At 40.3% G+C, this 15,920-nt stretch overlaps 1 protein-coding gene and 2 long non-coding RNA genes across 4 annotated transcripts; 1 reads left to right on the top strand and 2 right to left on the bottom strand.

Moving 5' to 3' along the window:
- Window positions 1-866: 866 nt before the first annotated feature.
- Window positions 867-2,151, bottom strand: LOC311119852. Its single transcript, XR_014612029.1, has 2 exons — window positions 2,063-2,151; window positions 867-1,779 (listed from the first exon to the last, which is right to left on the bottom strand). It is a non-coding gene; the product is annotated as an uncharacterized lncRNA (long non-coding RNA).
- Window positions 2,152-3,041: 890 nt separating this feature from the next.
- On the bottom strand, window positions 3,042-3,962 carry LOC311119841. Its single transcript, XR_014612023.1, has 3 exons — window positions 3,892-3,962; window positions 3,397-3,477; window positions 3,042-3,114 (listed from the first exon to the last, which is right to left on the bottom strand). It is a non-coding gene; the product is annotated as an uncharacterized lncRNA (long non-coding RNA).
- A 352-nt stretch (window positions 3,963-4,314) lies between these two features.
- On the top strand, window positions 4,315-14,966 carry LOC311119923 (uncharacterized protein). Of its 2 annotated transcripts, none has more exons than XM_084194568.1 (3): window positions 4,315-4,455; window positions 10,789-10,951; window positions 12,377-14,966. In XM_084194568.1, exons 1-3 carry the CDS (start codon window positions 4,447-4,449, stop codon window positions 14,158-14,160), a joined length of 1,956 nt encoding a protein of 651 aa, XP_084050694.1. In that variant the 5' UTR covers window positions 4,315-4,446; the 3' UTR covers window positions 14,161-14,966. The 2 variants fall into 2 exon arrangements, with proteins under 2 accessions (XP_084050694.1, XP_084050693.1); XM_084194567.1 differs by having other exon boundaries at window positions 10,789-10,963.
- Window positions 14,967-15,920: the final 954 nt, after the last annotated feature.

Here is a 15,920-nt window from a genome sequence, read left to right as displayed (position 1 = left end):
ACGAATTAATGCTGATACAAGGATCCTATATTAGGTACTACTACAGTGCTAGCTAGCTACATATGGTTTTACACTACTAATCATATTTCATGAATGTACAAAGTCCACTTTGACCCAAGAGAACAAGTCAGACTAAGAATAGACTAAAGATCATAATGAATACTAGTATTATATGGACATAGTTGACCTGATCCTAAATCAGCAATCCCAGGCAACTTTCAGGCATTTTGTTTCCACAACAGCCCTTCCATGGGAGAGCATCCTCACCTGGCGGACAGTGGCCCGTTTCTAAAAGACAGGAAGAGGTCTGCTGGAGCTGCTGGAGTTAACCACACACAGCAATGGTGTTGGTCAGGTGACCCACTCCCTTCTCATGGTCTCCTGAGGGTTGGAAAACAAAATAGATTAGTTGAAAGCCACACTGTCAGGTCAGGATTAGATTAACCCCGAACTAATATAGAAAATAATGTATTCCAAACTTCTAAACATGCAACAGCCCCCTTACAATGTCTGGCACTGTCCCCTGAGGGAATATAATCATTCTCTATTGCAAGTCTTCTGACCATGATAACATTTAATTTAATTGAGAAAGGTCAAGTCAAATGTGAGTGTGCGTGTCTGCCTGCCTCTCAGTCAGTCAGTTGTTACTCAAAGCATAGTCTACCTCGATCAGTAGAGCGTTGCATGGTGATGAACTTGGCTGACTTCTTCCTGGCCTCAGCGATGGTCAGATGACTGCACTGAGGGGTGAAGGACAGCAGGGGGATCTGATAGGTGCTCACCTCTCCTGTAATAGATTGAGGGTGTCGTAGAAATATTTGACTCAAAAAGTAGTCAACTTAAAAATATTTCTCAAGAGACTGGAACTTGTGAATTTAGACTTTTATTATTTGCATAACAAAGCCGAGCTTGCTCCATGGAGCAACTGCTTGCCCTGAACCGGAGCGCTCCTTTTATACAGACACATGCATAGTCACACTGATACAACTCCTCCCTATGTGAATGAATAACATATTTCAGTATCACATGTTGGCTACTCACGAGGGCTACTTGCGCTTCTCTAAGTGGGGCCACTGTTTCTTATTAGTGGCATGACTCAAAAAAGTATGTACATACGTACGTTAAAGAACAATCACACTCTGTTTTGACTATATTCACTATCCAGGCATGCATCTGGAGTACAAAGTATCAATCATGTTCATTCTGTTTTACCTTTATCATTTCATAACACATTATAAAACATATCAATTAATACTTAAACATGGTTTAAACATGTCATCCATAACCACATACATTTAAGCATTTATCATTTACCATCCTCCCTGGCCCTTGAGATTATGTGCATGTGGCCATGTGTCAGGTCATAAGGTCATAAGCACAAACAAATGATAACACTAGTTCCATTGTTACTCCAATCTCCACACAGCCATCACGAGGAGTTGTATCTCCATCACATGTCATTGACATACCCAGACCAGCTGCAGGGAGTTTATGAAAAACACATAAATGTCTCTGCTCTGTATTAACGCTTCAACTGGTTCTCAATCCATAAACATTTTAAGGCATATAGGTGTTTAATTCTACAACATATGTACTTGAAAATCATCTATAAGGGGAGACCACAATAGAAGTGTTGAATGCAGAATAAAGCATCTCTCATGGTGATTGGATGTCAAATAAATCCTTGCCAACAGCTGAGAAGAGTTGCTGTTTTTATGCTAGTCCCAGATCTGTATGTCCACTCACCCACATCTACTAATCATAGACCAGGGGGTCAATCTGAAATTATAGAAAGGATGATCAGAGAGAGAGAATTCGCCATCAGAGTAGGAGTGCTGATCTAGGATCAGGTTGACTCTGTCCATATAATACTAGTATTCATTATGAGCTGACCTTTGGTACATTCTTAGTCTGGATTGTCTTGGGTCAAAATGGACCCTGTACATTCATGAAATATGATTAGTAAAGGAGGGCTCACCTGCTAACACTGTAGTAGTACCTAATACATATAGAATACTTGTATCAGCTGTTATAGATTCATTTTATGACGATGAGCTCCTACATTTGCTCCAGTATTAAAGTTGCCTTCCAGTGGCCACCACCACTCCTCCAGCCACATCTGGAACTCCAAGAGACAGACAGAGAGAGAGAGAGAGAGAGAGAGAGAGAGAGAGAGAGAGACACAGTCTGAGAGCTGGGAAAATAGACAAATGTAAAACAAATGTTGCTTATTCATAGGTTGCACCTCAGTCAGTGGGTCTCGTCATGTCATTGTTATGAATATTCTCCAAGCCTCCCTCTGCCGTCGGCGCATAGACATGCACAAAAGTCACGATGGATGGAGGCTAATGAGTATATTGTCAAAGTAACACTATAGCGGCCTGGAAATATGATGACATTGCTAAAGTAGACAAACGTTTAGTATGAAACAACTTTGACATCATTATCATGTCGTCAAATGGATGGCAATGTTGTCATTAGCTAACAAGTTCATCAAAAATAGCTAGCAATGCTACGGCAACTAGCAAAAATGTGGTGGTATCCCCTCAATTGTAGCTAGCTAACATTATGCTGCACATCAAAAGTCAATCTGGCGACATCAAAATGATGACAAACGGTTTAACTAATTAGTTGCCTCCTTTTGCAATGTCATTGTATTTCCAAACCACTGTAATTAACTTTTTGAAGAAATCAGCACTCATTGACGACGCATTGAGTAGAATGCTCGATCAATCGGACATGCTTCTCAGACAGGGGCTTGCTTGTTCGTTCTTGTCTGAGAATAGCCATAGCTAGCTACCACAGTGATCCCCTTGAGAGTAGCTAATTTCAGTGCATCATTCATATGGCTTGCTAGCTAGTGTAGGAGCTCCCTAGGTGAGTCCTCTTTACCTTTACTGGCTGAGATATGCTGTCCATGTTCACTTCATGGATAATAATATAATATAATAATATGCCATTTAACAGACGCTTTTATCCAAAGCGACTTACAGTCATGCGTGCATAATTATTTTTGTGTATGGGTGGTCCTGGGGATCGAACCCACTACCTTGGCGTTACAAGCGCCGTGCTCTACCAGCTGAGCTACAGATCTCCTTTCTTGCCACAGTGTGACTGAAAAAAAATACAAAAACATCTAAATACATGTACATACAACTTTTACCAATTGTGAGAAGACTGTATTAGCAAAAGGACATGTATATTTACATTGCCCTTGGCTGGAACATGTATGACAAGGCAAAAATCAAGACATATTTCACACAAAATAGGATGGATGCACACAATTCTTGGTGATAGCCAAGTTAATTTAAATAATGTATGAATTAAGAATCTCAAATAGAGTTTGGTTTGAGAGCCAAACTGAGAGGCTGTCCTGTTAGGTGAGGTTTTGCTCACCTGCAGACAGCAGGTATTCAGGTCAAGCCGTTATTGGCCCCGGCAGCGCTTTCTCCTCTGTCTGAGCATTGATCTTGGCATCTGCAGAACAGAGACAACAGAGGGAGGATTCAAGATTGTTTTTCTGGGAACGCACTTTTAAAGGAGTACTAATCTACTTCCACTGTTGGCTATTGACCCCAGAATTTTATTTTGAAGAATCCAGCATCGTATTATTAAACATACTTTCCAAACGTTGGTCTGTTGTATACCCACTTCCTTCCTGCTTACATCATGTCAAAATAAAAGTCCCCCACATTTTTTTTGGTCCACATATGGTGCATGTTTATGACTTATTTTAGATTTTGTTCCAAATTCCCCCCATTCGTAATGACCAACCTTCCTGCCCACTGACACATTACGTTTAAATTGAATTTTATTTAACTTCTGGCATCCCGCAAATTTTTTCCATCAACTCCCATGTTCTGCACGAGCTCTTATCCCTGTAACACAAACCCTTGTGACACCATCAAGGTCCGCATGGTGTTGGTCCAGATGATGACATCCGACGCTAACTCTCAGCCGTTCATGCCTTCACTCAACCCAAGTTCTGCCCGAGTCCTCGTCCCAGCTGGGCAAGATATTGGATGCCAACCACCATTAAAGCCCACTGAAGAAGAAGAAGAAGAAGAAGAAGGAGACGAATTTGTCATTGTAAATCTTTACCGATATGTGATATAATTTACTTATTCTCTGTAATATCGTATAGCTTTGGAATCGTGACATTAACTAGTGTGGAGGAAAAAATGCAGGTTTCTGGACTCATACCCTGACTTTGAGAAGGGATTTCGTGACCCAACATGACAAGGTGAACGTGAATGTCCGACAGTCTGCTGGGTGAGCCGTTATACGTTCCTCCATTCATTGCCGAAAGGGATTCCTAGATCCTCCTTTCTCTAATATCTCTGCCATGAGCTCTTAAATCGAGATAGCTGTGTATTTTGCTACTGCATGGCCAGTGTGAACCGGAAAGTCTGATGAAGAAACGCTGAAGAAAATTTGGCTTCCCCAATGGATCCGGTAAGTCTGCTTTCCTTTTAACAGGATAGGCATGCTGTATAAAATGTCTATGCCAAGTTTTTATAATATTTGATCCTCCACATTCCTCTGTTCCGTGTTTAATGGCTGGAGAGAAAAAAAGACTAAAACTTGTTGGGATTTGTTTTCCTTAAGCAAGGTAACCTACTACTTTATCATGTGTAGGAATCTGTGTCTAGTCCTTAATGATCTCTCCTTCCTCCCAAAGTGTGCACTTGTTCACCTCCACTGATTTGAAAATCTGATTATCCATTATATGACCAGATACTCGGAAGTGGCCACTCACAATGAAAATACGTCTTCTTCTGTGGGGTTTATCCGTTGTCATCCAAAGTTATGGTACATTTTGACACCTACAGTAATGGAGTGTGGGACAGCGATCGAGGAACTAAATCCTATATGACAGCCTTGTTTCTCTTAAAAAATATAAATATTTGAGACTGTATCTAACGATGTTCTACTTAGTATGCTTATCAAACTCAATTCCTGTACCCAATATCCCTCATACAGTTTCAGTCTCTCTCTTTCCCTATCATACTGCCCACACTGTATCAGTACATGCTCCACTGTCTCTGTTTCCTAGCAGTAATCACACCTTCCTGTTGGATGCTTTCCTATCACATTTAATGACTTATTCAGCTGGCGGTGTCCCACCCTAGCCTTGTAAGGATGGCCTCCTCTCTTCTGTCCATTCCTACCACCCTCCCCTACTTTACTCTGTACCTGGAATAGGGGCGGCAGGTAGCCTAGTGGTTTAGAGCGTTGGGCCAGTAACCCGAGCCGACAAGGTGAAAAATCTGTTAATGTGCCATTGGGCAACTTAACCCTAATTTCTCCTGTAAGTCGCTCTAGATAACATTGCCTGCTAAATGACTAAAATGTAAACAATGAATAGATGCCTGCCCTTAGTGTCACTGTTTCACTGTTCCTGCCATCTCTGCAGCACCACTGCCCATATCATTCCCTTAGTCTCTGTCTTGCTCATTGGCACCTCTACCTCCTGTCTCCTAAGGGCCTGTTTAGCTAGCACATCTACTTCCTCATTTCCTTCCACCCCCACATGGGCCAGGACCTAAGCAAAGCTTGTAATGACACCCAGCTATAGCAGGCCTTGTCTGCTATGTTAGCTAAATGATTGCAGGATTATCAACACAGCACACGAGTCAGAACATATAACTACTCTGTCTGACTTGACTTCCTCTACCAACTGCAAGGCCAACAGTATGGCCATCAGCTCTTCCTTGTTCACAGCCAGGTGGAATGTAATACGTCTCCTGACAGCCAACCCACTTTCCTGTTTAACAAAGGCTGATCCATTCCGACCTGTCCATGGGTCTTTTGATCCATCTGTATATATGTCAAAAAAATACAGATTTACCGTTTCCAGTCGCTTTTTAAAGAACTCACATGGATCAACCCCCTCCCTGTCTTTCCGTACTCTCTCCAACACTTGTAAATCAACTACTGGAGGTGGGAATAGCCATGGTGGACTCACAGGGATAGGTACCGTGGGGCTAAAGTCCCTACCATACAATCCCATCTGCCTCGCCTGGTTATCACCCACCCATCCTAAGGTTTTATTCTGTCCATGTTCATGCTCCCAACTTTTCTGTAGAACCCCTTTTGTGGGGTGAGACACCCCATGTTCCTGTAAGTTAACCCAATAATTCATTGGCAGTGATTGCCTCCTAATATGTAATGGCAATTAAAATAAATGTCTAAAAAATGGAAGGCAGTCGTTACCACAAAGTCAAAACATAAATGTGATTTTTTTATGTTAAGGTTAGGGTCAGGCATAAGGTTAGCAGTGTGGTCATTGTGGAGTAAAAAGTACAAAAATAATAAATAATTCAACAGTGACTCGCTCCTGCAGGTTTTTGCTCAACAACATCCGTAGAGTACTGATATAACGACTTTTGATACAGGATTTCTTAATGTCTGTAAAATCATGAGCGGAGGACAAGGACACGCCATCTGTTGTGTCCGTCACGGATGGGGGGCCAGAAGGTCGGTGTGCCAAGATAGATTGGTGGCCACTGTTGCTAATCTTAGGAGGAGTATGTGATGGAATGGCCTGGCTAGGGTGCCACATGATACCATGTAGGGGGATCCTATTGTAGTAGGACACTCAATAATGGTTGGCAACTGTTGGACAGAAGTAGATTGGAGAGCATCATATAAACTGAGGGATTTTCTATGGAAGTCATTCAGATGACAAGAGGCTACGCCCGTAATGCTTGTCATTGAATCCAGTACTGTAACAATCAAATAAACATGAATCAACTCTCCATCTAAAGTGTTCAACTATTCTCTTACATCCTGAAGTACTTGATACCAGAGAAACTCGTCATAACAAGTACGATCCAACTTCACACAGGAAGCGGAGCAGATCCTAATCCAGGCATTTCTCATCTCCCGTCTGGACTTCTGCAACTCAGGATCATGTTATTAACATTAAAAAATATATATTAAATGTTCTTATTACATGCTAGAACAAAACAAATATAGTGTTGAGTTTTTGCTCTCATCTGATTGGCAGGTAATCCATCAATCAACTACAAAGTAGCAGTAGGTGGGATCTCCACTCATAACAATAGTAACAATGCAAAACAAAACGTTTTACAATAAGATTCACATGGATACATTAATTCATATCAAATCCTGGTCTCTTCTACATAATACAACTAATGAATATGCAATCAGCAATGTAAAACAAAACAAGAAAACATGCAACCACATTCCAGATGTATGTTTTACAATGACATTTACATGCAAGCATTCGTTCCTTCTAACAAATCACCAATAAAAAGTAGAATGGTAAGGTATAAGATATTATCAAGTGTATTTCCAGAGTGAAGAGAGAGAAGTTTGGTAGGAGACCTTAGTAGTCGTGAGAAAACAGAAGAGTGTGAGGTCTGTGGTTGACATTACCTATAAGTACTGATGGGCAGAGCTGGCTTCCTGCCCCCATGATGCCTCTTCCTAACAACCAACACATCCTTCGCTTCACAATAAAAATTTGTGAACATCTTGTTGGAGCACAGTTAATACACAATAAGGAAAGTTGTAAGATATCCCTATTAAAATCCTTTAAAATAAATGCAACATAATTTGACCACACTAATAGTCCTATGGCTTCTGTACTTCCGTATGTCCCATCAGCTACACTAAAACCTGGTGAAGGGATTTACAAGAAATATGTGAACATCTTTTAGGACCAAACTAATTATACAAGAGGCCTATGCTCTCTTCCCACAGTCAACGCAGCAGTGGTGAGGTTTCTTCCCTATATGTCTCTGCTGGTGTTTCTTGAGGTGTTCTGATCTGGAGAGACTCTTCTCTGTCTTGTCAGCATCATGTTTTTGTTGAGGCTCCCCAGATGATAAGCCCCTCCCACTGAGAGAGCAACAGTTAGGGCTGTCCCCTGTGAAACAAAGATGTTGAATAGCATGGACATCTGAAATCAGGCTACCTGATGGGACTTTGATAAATGCAGAAAATTGACAATCAAAATAAACATACTACCGCAGGGACCATGTTATTTTTGAGAAGCATTTTTAATTCAGAATTCGGACATGTACAGTTTGTATGTGAGAACTATTTCTAAGCTGCATACTTTCAGTTTTTCTGAACTCACTGCACACAATCAAAATAAGTTAGCTTGCGCTGCTTGTGCTAGCACATGCACAGATTAAATACTCTGATTAAAGTGTTTACATGTCCTAATAATTCTAAAGATTGCTCAGGAAACCAGGTGTTTTTAACTGCGTTACATGGATTGTCACCTTAAGCCAATTAAGATAAGCAGAGTAAGGTGTTTACATGACTAATAACATACTCAGCCTACTGCCATAACTAGTTTAATGTCCAATTATGAGTGTGCATGTAAACATACTCATTGTAAAGCACTAGTTATTATGTTGCTTTGACAGTCATTTCTGAGCATTATTATGAATGTTATTAGTAATTCATTTACGTCTGTCCCTCATTTTAGGGTTGATATGCACTAATATAACTAAACACTTAGATGGAGATTTGATACAAGGTATTTAATAATACGGTACCGGATTCAACACAACAAGATACAAGTAAGTTGCCTCTTGTTATCCGAATGATAGACCCAGAGATCTCTCAGTTTATATACTTGAGTGTAAACAAGTTCTAACCAACAGTTGCCAACCATCATTGTGTGTCACTCCCAACCCCGGTGGTATCAGTTTGCACCCCAGTCAGGACATTCCATCACATACTCATTCTAAGATTAACAGCAGTAGCCCCCCAGAATTCCTGCCACCCAGACTTTCTGGCACCTATCAGTGACATAAATACATTACACCACCCACAGCGCTATAACCTTTTTCTTCAAGTACACCATGTTCACGGTTGTTCAAAACAAAGCCTAACAACTGTAACCCATCATATGGATGTAGATTGTAGAGTTTTTAAAATCGCTTTAAATGGTTCCACGTTTTCATACCCACGTTTTGTGGATGCTTCAAAGTCTTTGACCATTCATCCAAGTTTTGGAGATGCTGATTTATTTGTGATTACTGTCACGGGGGTTTGTCTTTACTCCCTTTAACAGCCTGTGTTCTGATTGGCCTAAGACATCGCTTGTCACCGCTGTCAGAATCTGTTGACTCAAAGCCAGGCAGTGCTGACCAGATGCTTGAAACCCGATCAGCATGAGGGTAGAACAGAGAGCCCACAGGTGGGGCCAAGTCTTCCTTTAGCACACATGCCTCCTGCAATTGTTGAATTTCCTCTTTTAATGTTTTTATCTGTTCACCAAGAGCCCTCAAACTCTCTTTATCTCTCTGCAATGTCCTATCATGAGTATCACAAAGGACTTTCTGATCTCATTGTCTGACTTCGGCTAATACAGTTAAAGACCATCGTGTCTTTGTCAATAAGTTAGACATTCTCTGTATTTTTCCCCAAGCTTTTTGTATATCAGACAGATTCCATCAACAATGTCAGAATATTTATTTATTATCTCCTGCCTACACTTCTCTACTTTGAAATGGTTCTTCATATCATTAGAAAGTTAATTTAATATATTTTTCATGTTCACATCCGGAGCAGCTGTCCCGCCCTTTTCCGGAGTGGTTCTCTCACTTAACAATGGCATTATATTAACTTCAAAAGTTGTATAATAAATATATATATATATATATATATATATATATATATATATATATATATATATATACACACACACACACACACAGTGGGGAGAACAAGTATTTGATACACTGCCGATTTTGCAGGTTTTCCTACTTACAAAGCATGTAGAGGTCTGTAATTTATATCATAGGTACACTTCAACTGTGAGAGACGGAATCTAAAACAAAAATCCAGAAAATCACATTGTATGATTTTTAAGTAATTCATTCATTTGCATTTTATTGCATGACATAAGTATTTGATCACGTACCAACCAGTAAGAATTCCGGCTCTCACAGACCTGTTAGTTTTTCTTTAAGAAGCCCTCCTGTTCTCCACTCATTACCTGTATTAACTGCACCTGTTTGAACTCGTTACCTGTATAAAAGACACCTGTCCACACACTCAATCAAACAGACTCCAACCTCTCCACAATGGCCAAGACCAGAGACCAAAGCTTTAATTCTGTCCATGTTCATGCTCCCAACTTTTGGAACATGAGACAACCCATGTTCCAATAATTAATTGCCTTCTAATATGTAACGGCAATGAAAGATATGTCTTAAAAAATGAAAGGCAGTCGGGAGGAGGCAAGATCAGGTGGGACCATTCTATTTATTTATTTATTTATTCTAGCCAATCAGAGGGCAGATACGCATGTGAACAACAGGCACAATGGTTTCCACTAGTTACCACAAACACAAAGTCCAAAATGTATATCGTAGAAATTCATGAAAACAAAAATTTGCATTTTTTATTTTAAGTTAGGGTCAGGCATAAGGTTAGAAGTGTGGTTAAGGTTAGGGGGGGGGGGGGGTTTCCAGCATGTCACGTGACCTACTTTTATTATTAAACTCGTAACAACCTAATCGTTATGAAACGTATATTCGATCAAATAAGCCAGAAGTCGCCGCTTCCTCTCTGTTTTGAAAGGAAATGACTTGTATAAGAAATATGGTGGAAGCACTGACTGGCCCATGCCTCCACCAACCCAATGCTATTAGATTTGTGGGAAGTAGTGAACGATTGAACATTTCAGGAAAAATGAGATATTCTAGGGATGCACCCAAATCAATCAGAGGTGTAGACTAAATAAATCAAATGTTTGGTTTAATGATAAACTGTTTTAATATTTATTGTGGCCAACAGGACAAAGGTAGCCCGTTCCCCTCCAACCTCCAGGAGTCCCCAGGTCAAACGCCTCCCGGTACTTTACTGCAGGGTCTGGTCGACTGCAGGAAAACACCGGGGCAGAGTGGAACTGAGAGAGGAGGAGGAGAAGAGAAGGAAGATGGAGATTTGATTTCATTAAGTAAGAACCATGGTGTGTAGATTAGACTACAGTCTGCTTCTGTAACAATAGTGGAGGTGCATAAAGATGGCGGCCCGCATGTACTTACCACAAATTCCTCGTTTTGCTAAATTCACTGTATTGTACATTGCTCTCCTTTACAGTTTTTTGGGTATTGACATTAGCATTGTAAACATGATCCCAATTTTAGCTTCAAGATGCCAGCAATTTGAAAAAACAAAAGTAGATTGTGTTGATTTATTGGAATATTGGACAATGTCGCACACCGTAGATTGAAAACTCAGTGGATAGTGCTTAAACAATGATGTCATATCAGAATTCTAACATCTTTATGCACTTTAGTCATTAATTGATTCATTATATATTGATGAAGTGATCTGGGTCATTCCACCCATTTCTAAAAGTGTAACTTGGTCCCAAAAAAAAATCACGTAATTGTAACATTCTGTAATAAAGAGCACATCTTCAACTTCATAAAAAAACATGTTTTCCCATCTCAAGACATTTAATAAAAATAGTACTACACTAAGTGCCTATGTGCCAAATAAAGTAACAGTGTTGACCGTAACAGGGGACTACTGAAAACAACAAAACCACCAGATTACATGGGTAGAATAGTCCTTTAAATCAGCCATAAAACCGCTTGTGACGGGGGGGGAAAAGAAGGTTGTTTTATGAAACCTAGTGGCAATTGAATGCAATCTTCACAAAAAAATTTAACTTAAAACATTTCTAGCATGTCTATGAATGGGTAAAAAGGGTTGACTTGCTCAGTTTTCCACCACAAAACAGCAGTAAATTGACAAAAAGAGAGTAAAAGCAGGTGAGCTGGTTCTACTATGATTTAACTATTAGATGTTCAATGTTTATTTTGAAAACATATATTTTTTTAAAGGAATAGTTTCACCATATTAAAACGGGAGTTCAGTTCATGTAACAGGGTTGACCTTAAAATGAGGGACAGAGCTAAATGAATTACTAATCACATTCATAATAATCTTCAGAAATGACTTTATCAAAGCAACAAAATAACTAGTGCTTTACAATGAGTATGTTTACATGTGTTAGGATCTAAATAAAACTCACAGACAACTAGAAAAAGCTCAAACTAAGTTTATTCACCTATACAGCTGCAAAGACATGATTACACAAGCACGAATAATTATGCCCTCCTACTAGCACGAGCAGCACAAGCTTACTTCTTTGCGGGAGTGCAGTGAGTTTGGGAAAAACTGAAAGTATGCATCTTATAAATAGTTTTCACTTAAACTTTATGTCTGAATTCGGGAATCAAATATGCTTCTCAAAAATAACATGGTCGCTGTGGTAGTACGTTTATTTTGATTGGCAATTTGTCATTCATCAAAGTCCCATCAGGTAGCCTGATTTCAGATGTCCATGCTATTCAATATCTTTGTTTCACAGGGGACAGCCCTAACCGTTGCGCTCTTGGTGGGAGGGGCTTATCATCTGGGGAGCCTCAACAACAACATGATGCTGACAAGACGTCTCTCCAGAAGAGTCTCTCCAGATCAGAACGTCTCAAACACCAGCAGACATGTATAGGGAAGAAACCTCACCACTGCTGCTTTGACTGTGGGGAGGGTTTTGCTAAACAGAAGGAATTTATCATTTACCATCGGATTCACACTGGAGAGAAACAGTACCGCTGCTCTCAGTGTGGGAAGGGTTTTGCTGCATCTAAAACCTTAAAATCTCATCAGAGAATTCATACAGGGGAGAGGCCTTACCCCTGCTTTGATTGTGGGAAGACCTTCAGTCAATCAGGACACCTGACTACACACCAACGCATACACACAGGAGAGAAGCCTAATAGCTGTGATCAGTGTGGGATGAGCTTCCGGAAGTCAGGATACCTGACCATACACCAACGCATACATACAGGAGAGAAGACTTATAGCTGTGATCAGTGTGGGAAGAGCTTCAATCATTCAGGACTTTTGACTAGACACCAGCGCATACACAAAGGAGAGAAGCCTTATAGCTGTGATCAGTGTGGGAAGAGCTTTGCTCGAGATTCCACCCTGACTGCACACCAACGCATACACACAGGAGAGAAGCCTTATACCTGTGATCAGTGTGGGAAGAGCTTCAATCATTCAGGATCCCTGATTACACACCAACGCATACACACAGGAGAGAAGCCTTACAGCTGTGATCAGTGTGGAAAGAGCTTCAGTCATTCAGGATACCTGACTACACACCAACGCATACACACAGGAGAGAAGCCTTATAGCTGTGATCAGTGTGGGAAGAGCTTCAGTCAATCAGCACAACTGATTACACACCAACGCATACACACAGGAGAGAAGCCTTATAGCTGTGATCAGTGTGGGAAGAGCTTCAATTATTCAGGATCCCTGATTACACACCAACGCATACACACAGGAGAGAAGCCGTACAGCTGTGATCAGTGTGGGAAGAGCTTCAATCAATCAGCACACCTGATTACACACCTACGCATACACACAGGAGAGAAGCCTTATAGCTGTGATCAGTGTGGGAAGAGCTTCAATTATTCAGGATCCCTGATTACACACCAACGCATACACACAGGAGAGAAGCCTTACAGCTGTGATCAGTGTGGAAAGAGCTTCAGTCATTCAGGATACCTGACTACACACCAACGCATACACACAGGAGAGAAGCCTTATAGCTGTGATCAGTGTGGGAAGAGCTTCAGTCAATCAGCACAACTGATTACACACCAACGCATACACACAGGAGAGAAGCCTTATAGCTGTGATCAGTGTGGGAAGAGCTTCAATTATTCAGGATCCCTGATTACACACCAACGCATACACACAGGAGAGAAGCCTTATAGCTGTGATCAGTGTGGGAAGAGCTTCAATCATCCAGGAACCCTGATTACACACCAACGCATACACACAGGAGAGAAGCCTTATAGCTGTGATCAGTGTGCGAAGAGCTTCAATCAATCAGGAGAACTGACTACACACCAACGCATACACACAGGAGAGAAGCCTTATAGCTGTGATCAGTGTGGGAAGAGCTTCATGGTGTCAGGAAATCTGACTAGACACCAGCTCACACACACTGGAGAGAAACCTTACTCCTGTCTATGTGGAAAGATCTTTGCTCATTCATGGTCACTGGAAAATCACCATAAAGCACAAACATGTCGTCTTTTATCTCCCTCCTCTCCTGCACCGTTTCCAGATCCCTAAATAAAGTTTAAATAGAAAACATCTTGTGAAGAGTCATCCATCTCCCATTCTCTAACAGTATACTAAGTCTGAATACCATGATAAGCTTTGTAGCATAATGTCAAGCTCTGGATCCATATCGATCATTCGTCTCGGAGTAGGATTGTTGTGGGGTGGGGGATGTTGAGGTGGGTTTTCATAGCTGCATCTTATTTCATTAACTCCCATTATCCATTAAATACTTGTATCATGTATGATAATGTTTCAACAATACGAGGTGTGTATTCTTGTTTTCAATAGATCAATAAATGTAATCCAATATCTGCTTAACAACATCTGCTTATCACATTGTTTTTTTAATCTATAATAATAATCTTTTTTTATAAGGATCATAGGCCTCTTGTATAATTAGTTTGGTCCTAAAAGATGTTCACATATTTCTTGTAAATCCCTTCACCAGGTTTTAGTGTAGCTGATGGGACATACAGAAGTACAGAAGCCATAGGCCTATTAGTGTGGTCAAATTATGTTGTTGCATTTATTTTAAAGAATTTTAATAGGGATATCTTTCAACTTTCCTTATTGTATATTAAGTGTGCTCCAACAAGATTTAAACACATTTTCATTGTGAAGCGAATGATGTGTTGGCTGTTAGGAAGAGGCATCATGGGGGCAGGAAGCCAGCTCTGCCCATCAGTACTTATAGGTCATGTCAACCACAGACATCACACTCTTCAGTTTTCTCACGGCCAGTAAGGTCTCCTACCAAACTTCTCTCTCTTCACTCTGGAAATACACTTGATAATATCTTATACCTACCATTCTACTTTTTATTGGTGATTTGTTAGAAGGAACGAATGCTTGCATGTAAATGTCATTGTAAAACATACATCTGGAATGTGGTTTCATGTTTTCTTGTTTTGTTTTACATTGCTGATTGCATATTCATTTATTAAAATATGTATTTTTTTAAATGTTTAATTGTATTATGTAGAAGAGACCAGGATATGTTGTTGCCCTGTGTCTCAACACTCAATGTTATAGTCATGGTCCTGAGAATAAAACCGGTTTAAAAACAATCAACAGAGAAACACGTGTCTTACTGGACTCAAATAGAACTCTGTTCCAAGTTGCTGTCAGGTAAAAATAGACGACAGCAGACAACAGGATTCTTAGTGAAAGGGGTGTTGTTGAACGTTTTCTTGACTTTACTCGACTTTTATAGATCGGGGAACTTTCTGAAGTAAGATTAATTGAGTTTTGATATTTAAATAGATGTTTGATTGCTCTGGTCTAGGGGTGCATCAGTTGCAGCCTTGAGACTGGAATTATCTCCCGCTAACCCCCTAATCCTTATCTGAACACTATGACAACATAGTAACTGTACTGTAGCCTACACATTTCTTGTCTTAGTAAGAAACGCTGAAGAAACAATAGTTTCCACGATGGATCCGCTATGTCTGGTTTCCTTTTAACAGTATAGGTCTGCTGTGCTGTATAAAATGTCTAGGCCTAGTTTTCATCATCCTCCACATTCCTACTACTATATCATGTTTAGGAATCTGTCATATTACTTAATTATCTCCTTCCTCCCAAAGTGTGCACTTGTTCACCTCCGCTCTAACAATAATAATAAAAATAAAATCTGGGGTTTATGGTTGACATCCAACGTTATGGTGCATTACCCCACCTTCTGTATTGGTGTGTGGGCCAGCGACAGGGATTGAGGAACTAAGTCTTTATCTTCCAGCCCCGTTTCTCTTTAAAAATATAAATATGTG

The sequence above is a fragment of the Coregonus lavaretus genome (genome assembly GCF_964263955.1).
Source record: "Coregonus lavaretus genome assembly, contig: HAP1_SCAFFOLD_55, whole genome shotgun sequence".
Classification (NCBI taxonomy): domain Eukaryota; kingdom Metazoa; phylum Chordata; class Actinopteri; order Salmoniformes; family Salmonidae; genus Coregonus; species Coregonus lavaretus.
Note: the sequence above shows the minus strand (reverse complement) of the source record. Positions and strands in the feature narration are given on the sequence as shown.